We start from the raw sequence: 10658 nt of genomic DNA on the forward strand, positions 1-10658 counted from the left end.
TACACAAAGGATTATGTTAACAGAAATACATCTTATACCTGGTTAGTAGCCTGTGTGGTTTGATATCATAACATGGCTGACATTGGATGTTTACTCTATATATACATTTTCCTTTGCAAGGACTAAAATTAATTCCATTTTAAGGAGATTAGGATGAATGCAGACAGAGGTTAGGGATCTGCTGGGTTGTGGGGACACGCTGGAGGGAAGAAAAGCAATCTTTCACTTTATAGAAACATCTTGACGAGTTAAAAGAATATAGAACAACTGAAAGGGAATACTAATATCAGCAATATTTCAGTTTGTCCTTTTTATTAAACGTTCAAAAATATCATTGTCATAATGGTGTACTGAGTGTAGATTGATGGGGGGGAAAATAACTGAAGCATCTTTAACATAAGGCTGCAACACAACAATATGTGAAAAAGTGAAGGGGTCTGAATACTTTCTGAAGGAATATAGCGTTTACTTGGCAAAAGCCAGGAAAAGATGAACAAGCCTAATCTTAACACAGAGCTTTGATGCGGTCAAGAACAAAAAGACAATCCAACAAATGTATAATGCATATTAATAAATACTCTTTATTTAGTAAATTTTGCACATTGCGCTCTTAACATCACACCCAAATCCTTATTACAAATGGATGTTTATTCTCTGTAAAATCTTTATATTTAGAATTTCTGTACACATTTAATGGTACAACCTTTACCACAACATTGAAGTGTCACCGAAGAGAAACAAAATAGAAACAAAACCATAAAAAAAAAAGAATACATAAAATAAGACTCCTAAAATGTATCCCTAACGTCACAGCTTGCGAAGCTTGATTACCGATTCCACTGTGCTCTTACTCAATGACCCTACAAAAGACCAACAACAAATAGCTAGGCTTGGTCAAAGAGAACAATTACTGGTGAGAAAGTGGCCAAGAAACGAGATGGAAAAGTGTGTTGGTGTGCAAAAGAGAGAGAGAAAGAGAGAGAGAGAGAAAAACAGAAAGTAAGAATCACATTTACTTTAAAGGAGAACTGACTGAACAGGACACCAAATGTACTTCCGATTTTTTCTTTACTAAAGATGTCGCAGCAGTGGTCACGAGTGTTTTTCCCGGGGGGAAGAATTTTCTTAGTGCAGTTAGTTGACACTGGTGGTGGCGAACCACTTTCCACAGATCGGCTTACTCCGCTCAGTGGCCCGGCAGTAGTTGGTGAACTTCTCTTTCAGGAGCTGTCTGTACTGGTGGCGGTTGTTGTAGAAGGACTGGTTTCTTTCTAAAAACGCCTGGATTTCATCTTGTGTCAGACAGTTCTCTTCATCTGAAGTCGCCTCTGAATCGTCCTGTATTGAGAAAGTGAGTTTACAAGAGAATCAAACCATTCTATTCATTCATTCTTATTCAGAAAAAGAAAAGTTTGTCCTGTGCATGTCCTGCTAGATCAAGTCAAATTGCTTCATATGAGACAAGGCTTTGAACTACATTTGTCACTAACCAGAAGTTCCACGAGACTCATGTTTGCCTCTGGAGGACCCGCATGAAGGCTGAGGTTCTTCTGACGTGCTGTCCATGGTAATCGTAGTGCAATGCTGGTAAATGTGTCACCACATAAGGAGGAGAAGATTTCTTTGGTTCGGCAGGTGTGTGATGATTGTGGACCGTGGCCTGTCGTGTTCCCATCTGGCATACAACCTTCACCTTTCTGTCCCTGTGGAAATGTGCACACTTCATTTACTACACAGCCTGCAATATGCTTCACGTACTGCAGCATGTGAATTCTACAGTCTCTCCTCTCACCTGATTGGTGCATAAACCCTTGCCCTTCCTTTTCTTCTTTTTACTCTTGCACTGAGTGTTCTCCTCAGCGTGCGGCCAGCAGTCCACACAACTGTCTGTTCCATCCTCCTCCTTGTCTTCGGCACAGTGATGGGCATTTGGGTCATCTCCTGCAGAAGGTGAAAACAAAAACACGGTATGAAAACCAGACTCAAGACACTGTTATGTTTAAAAAACCCCTGAAGTAGTTTTAAGTCCTCAGCACGTTTGAGCTTCTCAGACCAGACCTGCTTCGTCATGGTTGCATATTCCCTCAGAGCAGGCGATGTCCGAACCTTCTCGCGATCCTGTCTCACTGCCCTCCATACTTGAGGAGTAGCCGCAGTCACTAATATTACTGAGGGGAGACAAATCTGGAAAAACACATGGAAAATATTTGTCCTCACAAGGGTCGTGCTAATGCAGCAAATTCTAAAAGATACACAGACTGGCTTGTGGTCTTTGTGGAATAAGTTAAATATTCAAATTGCCAGTGCAACTGAGGTAGTTTGCATTGCGGTCCAGCAGAGGACACTCACAATATTTCACCATCAGCTTGACCTATTCCATGCCCTATTAACCTTTCAGTAATCTAGGCTAATGAATAAAAATGGAGGAGGACGCTAGTAAAGCCGTGATAATCTTATCTGATAATCACCAACACTGAGGCGTCTGTGATGCAGCTTGTGGAAGTATTTTGGGTTGTACATCAGAGACTCGACCGTTACAGCTTTAGCCTGTGTGCATTTTTACCCTGTTTGGTGTTGTCTGGGCAGCTACATGAAGTGTTTCCATTGGCGGCGACGCTTTCTTCACATCTGGCCTCCTCCTCTTCATCGTGGCTACCACAGACCTGGCAAGAGCCCTCCATAGACTCAAGAGAACCCTGCAACACACCACATGGACCGGCTGTAAATAAAAGGCAATCAGCCGTATGGCTGCATGTAAACAGAGATGTCTTATTGAATATGCAAGGATGATGACCTCGTCCAGATTTTTCTCCTTATCCTCTGCCTCCTGCTCAGATATCTCAAAGCCACACTTGTTTTTGCGTCGATTTTTCCGCTTTTGCCTCTTTTTCTCCTGCTTCAGCTCTTTGGCCCGCTCTTCCTCAGACAGCTCCTCGACAAACTGCTCGAGACGGCTGATCCCCTGCATCTTCTCCACCGCCATCTAGGGAAATGGATACATTAGCAAACAGCCATAATGTATTCATCATGTGATTCATCAATTTAAAATAATACTATGCACACACTTGGCTTTTAATTGTGTACCTCAAAACTTTTGCGTAGTGCATCAACTCCCAAGTGAAACAGTATCTGCCAGGTCTGCTCCTCTGCTCGGAGTTTCTGCCAGATTCTGTGCAGCCGCTCGTAGAGGTGAATACCCAAACAGGTGAGGACTTCTTCTTGTGCAATGTCAATGGTCTTGGCATGTCTCTCTCTGCGTCTTTAAAAAAAAGAAAAAAAAAAAGAGAGAGAGCCTCATCAACTGAATGTACAAAACACTGAAGGGAACCTGGCATAAAAAAAAAAGTACTCAAATCAAACTAACTTCAACCCCTACTTACTCATAGCCTCCAGCAAATTCAGGCTCTGCCCGCCCAAGGAGGTGAGCGATGAAGTCAGTCTCACAGCACACATGGATGTGGCGTTCGTGGGGGCAACAGCATAGTCCCTCATACAAGGCAGCGCAATAGCCCTTCTCTTTAGTGCAGTCCAGCTCACCCACCAGGATGTTGTATGCCCTCAGCACTTTATTCTTACAGTCAGTGCAAAACCTGTGCACAAGACAGTCACACACTGTTACTTCAGTCCTCTTTCGACCTTTAACACAACACTGAAAGATGGGGGGAAAAGCATATTGAAAGTGATGGCTGCGATAGTCACATATTACCTGTGTTTACGCAAGTATGTCTCCAGCGTCTCCAAGAGACAAGCGCTATCAATAAGGACGACCTCGTCTCTGCACTCCTGAGACATCAGCTCCCACACATCCATCCAGCTTCCCCTGTAAGCAAAACATACAACTATTATAGCAATACAATCACAATACATGGTAATCATCTCTTAAACCTGTAATGACTGTTTGTTGTTGGCCATTAGGGAGTAGTGGAATGAGCTGTAAACATATAACTGGTATCCCTTTAAGCAGATTTTGTGAAATTGTTAGCACACAGTTGCTTATTTACACATCCAGCAGATGTGTGGGGACATAAGCATTCACTGGGAGTTGTATTTGTAGTCACCATGATATAAGGCAAATATTCACTCTTCTTTTAGTGCTGAAGTTAGTCCTCACCAACTCCTAAGGGAAATATCTGACTCATTAGCTGCTGAATGCTGTGCTGTTTTCTCTTCACTTAAACAACGCCAGCATATCTAAATGAGGCTGTCTAATAAACTATAATCTATTTATAACGTCCTCAGTTACAGAAAGGCATGCAACTGCTGCTGTATGTCCCCATGCACTGCATCCAGATTTCCATCCAAATATTACAGCAGAAGTGGCAGGAGAAGGCTGGGTGTATAATACATTGGTTTAGATGACAGTATAATTATCAGCTTAAGAAGAATGAACATCACTTGGTCTGTTTTGGTTCCCAAACTCAAACGCAAACTATTCAGTATTTATTGAAGTGAACAAAAGATTAACTAGGATCTTTCTTTTAATATAGAGTACCCAAAGTATTACGTTTAGATCACTGTATTACCTTTTCGACTGTTTGTATATTGCTGCTTTCTGGTTTGAAAAAAAAACACTGTCCAAATATCATGCAATGTCTATTATTCATACTTCCGTTGCTGTTGCTGGTAAAATATATTATGTTTTTTTTCACGCTCTTGGCCAGAGGTGTTAAAGTGTTTCTATTTTAAATTCACAAAAACATTCAACACCTTACACAAATTTTGATAAAACCACAACCACAGTCGAAACTCCCCTTAAACTCAGTCTTTTATGGCTTGTGTCTACATGGCAGGGGGCACCAACTGGGAAAAAAATCAGGGAAAAATTATGCCAAATTTGTCATCATATAGTGTATTTGCTAAAACCAACCACTCTCTTCTGCTGGGAAAAAAAATCTCTTCCACTTTTCAGATATAGGCTCTTAACATTAACATCCTGAATGTTAATAAGTGAAGAAAACAACCGATACAGCAGTTTCATGACGATAACAGGTGAAAATAGTCACATTACTCACCCCAAAGGTTTGGGTTTGTGTGTGTCCAAGGAGTGTAGCTGACAGCGCTTGTTCTTTTTACTTTTTGGGATGGCATCAATCATGTCATTCAACTTTGACCTGTAAAAAAAAGGAAATGTTCTATCAAACTGCAGTATAATTGTTTTTAGCATAGAATAGCATTATCATTATAGTATTCCACCAAACTCTGAGAGCATTTTCTTGTTGTTTTCACATACTGAGGTTTCCTCTTTTGTTTTAACAAAAACACACGCACGCAAATATATAATATGATTGATTCAGCAGTGAAAATGAAATAAAAAATATGTATCTTACCCGTGGACATAGAAAAGGGTGTAGAGCTTCTTTACATCTGCTAAACACGCCTTGGTGACAGAAAGCATTCCTGTGGGTTTTACTGTGAGGGGCTCCAAGGCCGGGTTGCCAGATTCCACCAAATGTGAGAAGAGGCGCTCCACGCTGCGCCTGCAGCCCACGCATGGCACCAGCTGAGATAATGCACTGTAGACCTCCCTGGATGTGACCATCAGGGCGATTGTCAAGTCCTGTTGCTTCAACTTGGAGTAATACTGAAAGTACAACAAATCACACACGTCGTAAAAAGACAAACTACCCATTTTTTGACTGAGCTTATGTACACTATAGCACGAAAACAGCCAAATTCGCTTGCTTTTATTTGGCTCAATAGGTCCACTATGCAGAATTAAAACCACTCACCTCAGAAAACTGTTTCCAGTGAGACGTGTTTATTTCCTGGGTGTCAACATCCATGACACTGTCAGAAAACTCCATCACCATCTGACAAGATATGCAGCAATGTATATTTAAATTCTCAAAGACTCATTTCAGCCTTGCTGATAACCGTCTGAATACATAAACCATTTCTTAGGGAATGGCCTGTATCTCCACTCACACTATAAACATGTCACTTTAGAGGCATATGGTATCAAATCACAAGTACGGGATCACAGTAAAAACCGTCTTCTTGGTTATTAAAGTTTACACCACTGCCAATAAAATTCTTGATACTGACAAGCAGGTGGCCATTGTACTACAAACAGACAGACAACACTGTCTAAAGCTTGTCATCTCTCACCCCACCATTCCCATAGAAATGTATGTATTTGTCTAGACATTATAATTTTCTTAATTGACAGATTACGCAACAAAGTCAGCAAAACTCAATGTTTGTCCCTTAAACAGGCTGGGTCTTGCTCGCTAATAATTTAAGCTTTACTTCTGGACATGACATCAGTCAGAGAACTGATGTGGTGTGCTATAGCACATGACCCAAAGAGGCTTATGTTTGAGCTAGCCACTTAGCTGTGATCTTCACAATCTCCTTGTGCTCATATACAGTATGTCGAAAAGCTTACTTACCGTCAGAGTATCATCGATAAACAGGGGTATCTGTCTGGCGAGGAATGGGTAGTCCTCTTCCCCCTCCCTGCACACTGCTACCAGACGTGCCATGACTTCTTCCAGTTTGGCTGTGGTGCAGCTCGCCTGCAGGTGACACACGAGAGACCGACTGACCACAATTGATATCAGCACAGGCTACATCAAGCTAATGCTAATCTACTGCAGGTCATTGTGGGCTATCTACCATATCGCCTTGTCACTACAATAAAAGCTGTGTTGCGCACTACGTGACACTCAAGCACTGTGCAAAAGATCAATTATTTATGTATCGACGTTGCCAACATCTTCTATAGCGTCGCTAACACTGTTGCAGTGGAAAAAGATTTGTCTTGACCCAGATATGACCAAGCTAAGTTAGCAAAACAACACGAGCGACGAAAGCTTGGTGGGGGGAAGGTTAAGAGATCACGTTAGGGTTCGGAAATCTGTTTAAAATCGTTTTGACTACACTAGTTGAATTCAAGAAGACGAGGTTTAATCACGCTCACGTCTATCTGTTGATCACGAAATAGCAGTAACCAGCGACTAGCCGGTTAGCCTGGTAGCTAATTTCGGTGGAAGCACGGTTCGAAAAAAAATGAGGAAGCCGGTCAGTTAATTCTTAGCGCAATATTTTCAAACGGTCTCTAGATCCAGACGTTTCTGACACTCTGGTAAGTAACAGTTGTGTTGTGTAGTGGACAGACTTTCTCTACGCCCTGTCGATGCCAGCAAACTTAGCTAACTTACTAGTTAGCATCGCTACCCTATAAAGCTAACGTTAGCGAGCTTGAATACGGCTAATATAAAGTTCAACTGACTGGCTACTTAGCGACTGTCACTTTCATCAGCTGCTCGCGCTGGACATATTGTCTCACCTTGACAGACTAAAGGGACAACTGCATAAACCCGGACGGTGTTTTACTTACCCGCTTGCGAAATCTACGCTTAAATAAAAAATAAACAAGTGCGACAGTGACTGGCTGCTACGGTGGCGGAATCTTCATGACTGATTTGACCTTTGCCCCCCACACGTAGTGGCTGACGTTGTAATACGTGTGGCGTGCAGGGGGCGCACTACGGATATCTTTGGAGAAGGAGAAAGTGTCCATTCATACAAGAAGGGCTGTTCTAAATCCTGTAAGTGGGCACTCATTTTCCCACTTCTTCATCTTTATTTGCGTGTTTTGTTTTTATTTTTATTTTTTATAACCATCAGTTTTTATGTTGCTGCACAGATTTCAACCCCAGCCCTTACTTTGAAGGTTTGGCACATTAACATACATTGATGGGGAACAGACCACTGCTTTTCAATACTGACGAATCATTTAATTTAGCACAGGTGTTGCAGTCACTAAGATTTGAGCAGGAAGAAATTCAAACCAAGCAAAACAGTATTACAATAAGCAGTAAAGTAGCAAACGAGAAATAATAAAACATTTGTACATCAGATGTGTACAAGATATACAGAAAAAAATCGCTCTCAATACAGGCTATGTTCACTTACTACATCATTTTAAAATGCTGATTTCCCTTTTATGAAAGTCAGAGGTCTTATAATTCAAGTAAAACCAGACAAATGCCAGTTATATGGTAAACCAATCCTGTATAAGCAGAATGCATTATGTAGCAGAAATGAGCAAACTGTCAACAAAAAAAAAATTAAATAAAAATTCACAGACGTAAATTTAAAGCAAACATCTTAACTACATTTGACTGTATATTGTTTTACAGTGTTCACTTAATCCAAAGCACCATTTTATCAAGACAGAGCATTCATTTTCATGCATTAATAAATAATGTACACATATCTTACAACATTAACTCTTCCCAGTGCTTTTGATTGCCCAGAATTTTAATGTGTGTCACACCAGCCCCACAAAGAACTTCAAAATACACAAACAAACCCTTTGGTGCATTTACAAAATGTAGTTTCACCAGAATTTCACTGTAATTCCACAGAGATGTAAAATGTATATGACGAGGGAATTCATGAACATGTACAAAAGCAAAACGCACACTGAAATCAAACTGCCACAGTTGAGTGTGTCCACTACGGAGTTGGTCAATCCTGTCATGAGATTTGCAAGCAGGAAAAATAACAGCTGATTCCTGTTGACAGCTTGAGCAAGGCAGCGTCTTTCCATTTCACCTGTCTTTTTGTCAGGGAGTGACTCGGATTGTTTTTTACACAAACTCCATGATGAGGGTACCAACTGGCAGCCTGATGTTCTTTTGGAAAACAATAAAACCATATCAGCGACACCAAGGCAGGACATAAAAAACAAAGACTGGGCAACACTCCAGATGAAGAAAGGTAAATTTGCCATGCGACGAGACACTGGCTCCACCAGTGTCTGGCATATGTACAAGCCAGTGTACAGGACCAAACTTCCCAACAAGAGGTTGGAAAGTACTTTGAGCCACTGTCTAACCTGGGATCTTGGTTGCATCAAATACAGTCCCACCTGAACCCCTGCCAAGTAGATGGCTACGTAGCCCACTACAGAGAATATGCCCTCCTTGTTAGCGTGCAAAAAGTCCTTTTCTCTGTCATTGTTGTGGATAATGAAGGCCTTGAGCTCTGATGTCTCCAGAGTGTACTGATAGAACCCACCGATCAGAAGGGCAAAGACCCATGACTTACTGGGTGGTAGCACAGCCAATATCATAGAGGCCACAACTCTGACGATGGCTAGCGTGAAGAAGAAATTCCAGTGGACACCATACTCTGTCACGTGCTCCTGGTAACCGCTCATTTTCAAGCTCACCAGCCTTGCCATGCCAAGAACCACCAGGGGCCAGACAGACAGGAGCTGCTTCGTGATATGATTCATCTTGGATCCTGAGATGTGCTTCCTCCGTGCCTCTGGGCATACAAGGGCATTTGCAAAGACATATGCTCCCACCCCAAAGTCCATTACCCCTGTACCATAGGTTTCCGTTTTAGCATATCGCCTTGGGAAGACACTAAAGTCTACTGCAAGGATGCTGATGGCTGTTTTCACATTTACAAACACTCGGAAGATAGTCACAAAGGGCACCTGGTTGACTTGGACGTGACTCTGAAGGAAGGAGCTGACAGTGTTCTGTGGGTGCCCAGCAGTAGGGTGGCTGTTGGTGCGATAGATATAGCATAAGACACAAGCCGAAACAATGGTCAGGCTTATGATGACCTGGTGAAGAATGCTGCTCAGAACGGTGCATGACAGGACGAGGGGGAGAATCAGGACAGAGAAGTCAAGAAGCAGGTGAGAAATCAGTGGGAGTGGCAGCGGAAGAGACCCTTTGGCCTGATGGTAAAGGATCAGAATGAGTCCTCTGTTGATGAGGCAGAGCGGGGTGAGAAACGAGCCCAGGGCCACCTCCTGCAGACTGGTCCCGTTCAGGTTGCTGACAAACGCCTCCTTCAGTTCCTTCTGAGACATGGCCTGCAAACATTCAAATTAATATTTTTCTACATGAGAGAAATATGTTTTTACCTGGAGACAAGTACATAGCAACAAGCTCAACAGACAGTAGAAAAAGAACAACAGTTGGGACACTATGACAGAAACCACAGTGAGTTTACAAGAAATGGGAACAAAGGTGTAACCTTATTGCAAGATTTTTTCAACTCTAACTGTAACTTACTGATTTTCAGCGGAAACAACCTTCGTGTACAAAAGCACTCTGTGTGATATGCTCTTCTTGATAAAATTATACCTACCAGACAGTATTCCACTAGCACTTACCATGAGGGAAGTTAGCGTAATTCTCTCATCTATACTACGATGCTTAATAGCATTCTTCAGGTAGTCGACGGTTATTTTTACTCACCATGAGGTTTGTCTCTTTGGCGTAGAAAAAGCTAATTCACAAAAAGACCTGTTTCACAGCATTCTTGTTTACAGTCGGTTGAGAAGCGGTCGAGCTCGTGCGCTTACTTCCGCATTCGACACCATGCTGCATTCTTTGCAGCTCGGATTTTTGGGAACCTGCAACTTTAACCGAGACTTGGGTATCATGCATGTTAAAAACTATTCTGAAAAACAAACAAACAAAACAAACCAAAACAACAACAACAAAAAGACTATTAGTACTTGACGCAGACGAAGTATTTCATGAATATGATGGTCAGAGAGCATGGCTGAGAATCTATTTCAGAACACTGATAACTGCAGCATGACTCTTAATGTTAGAGTCAACGTTTCGTCAAGTGGAAAACTAGATATTATTTGAGAAATATACATAGTCACGATTTTA

At 41.8% G+C, this 10658-nt stretch overlaps 2 protein-coding genes across 3 annotated transcripts; both read right to left on the reverse strand.

Moving 5' to 3' along the window:
- Positions 1–556: 556 nt before the first annotated feature.
- ggnbp2 (gametogenetin binding protein 2) lies at positions 557–7498 on the reverse strand. 2 transcript variants are annotated; one of them, XM_037120141.1, is made up of 14 exons: positions 7343–7498; positions 6393–6518; positions 5730–5810; positions 5328–5581; positions 5013–5111; positions 3707–3820; positions 3381–3590; positions 3085–3259; positions 2795–2983; positions 2564–2696; positions 2059–2184; positions 1793–1941; positions 1491–1703; positions 557–1338 (listed from the first exon to the last, which is right to left on the reverse strand). In XM_037120141.1, the coding sequence occupies exons 2-14, from the start codon at positions 6483–6485 to the stop codon at positions 1135–1137; spliced, it is 2040 nt and encodes a 679-aa protein (XP_036976036.1). In that variant the 5' UTR covers positions 6486–6518; positions 7343–7498; the 3' UTR covers positions 557–1134. The 2 variants fall into 2 exon arrangements, with proteins under 2 accessions (XP_036976036.1, XP_036976037.1); XM_037120142.1 differs by lacking the exon at positions 7343–7498 and adding an exon at positions 6923–7056.
- A 219-nt stretch (positions 7499–7717) lies between these two features.
- pigw (phosphatidylinositol glycan anchor biosynthesis, class W) lies at positions 7718–10392 on the reverse strand. The gene is made up of 2 exons (XM_037120143.1): positions 10233–10392; positions 7718–9844 (listed from the first exon to the last, which is right to left on the reverse strand). The coding sequence occupies exons 1-2, from the start codon at positions 10233–10235 to the stop codon at positions 8348–8350; spliced, it is 1500 nt and encodes a 499-aa protein (XP_036976038.1). The 5' UTR covers positions 10236–10392; the 3' UTR covers positions 7718–8347.
- Between the last annotated feature and the right edge of the window lie 266 nt (positions 10393–10658).

Source organism: Acanthopagrus latus, chromosome 13 (assembly GCF_904848185.1).
Source record: "Acanthopagrus latus isolate v.2019 chromosome 13, fAcaLat1.1, whole genome shotgun sequence".
NCBI lineage: Eukaryota > Metazoa > Chordata > Actinopteri > Spariformes > Sparidae > Acanthopagrus > Acanthopagrus latus.

What these genes read in the sequence shown, in the direction of transcription:
- ggnbp2 (XM_037120141.1), bottom strand. Translation starts at nt 6,485, where the DNA reads ATGGCACGTCTGGTAGCAGTGTGCAGGGAGGGGGAAGAGGACTACCCA. An exon ending in ACTGGAAACAGTTTTCTGAG is followed by an intron (nt 5,582 to 5,729) that starts GTGAGTGGTTTT and finishes TTGTACTTTCAG; the next exon opens with TATTACTCCAAGTTGAAGCA. An exon ending in AGGAGAAAAATCTGGACGAG is followed by an intron (nt 2,697 to 2,794) that starts GTCATCATCCTT and finishes GGTGTGTTGCAG; the next exon opens with GGTTCTCTTGAGTCTATGGA.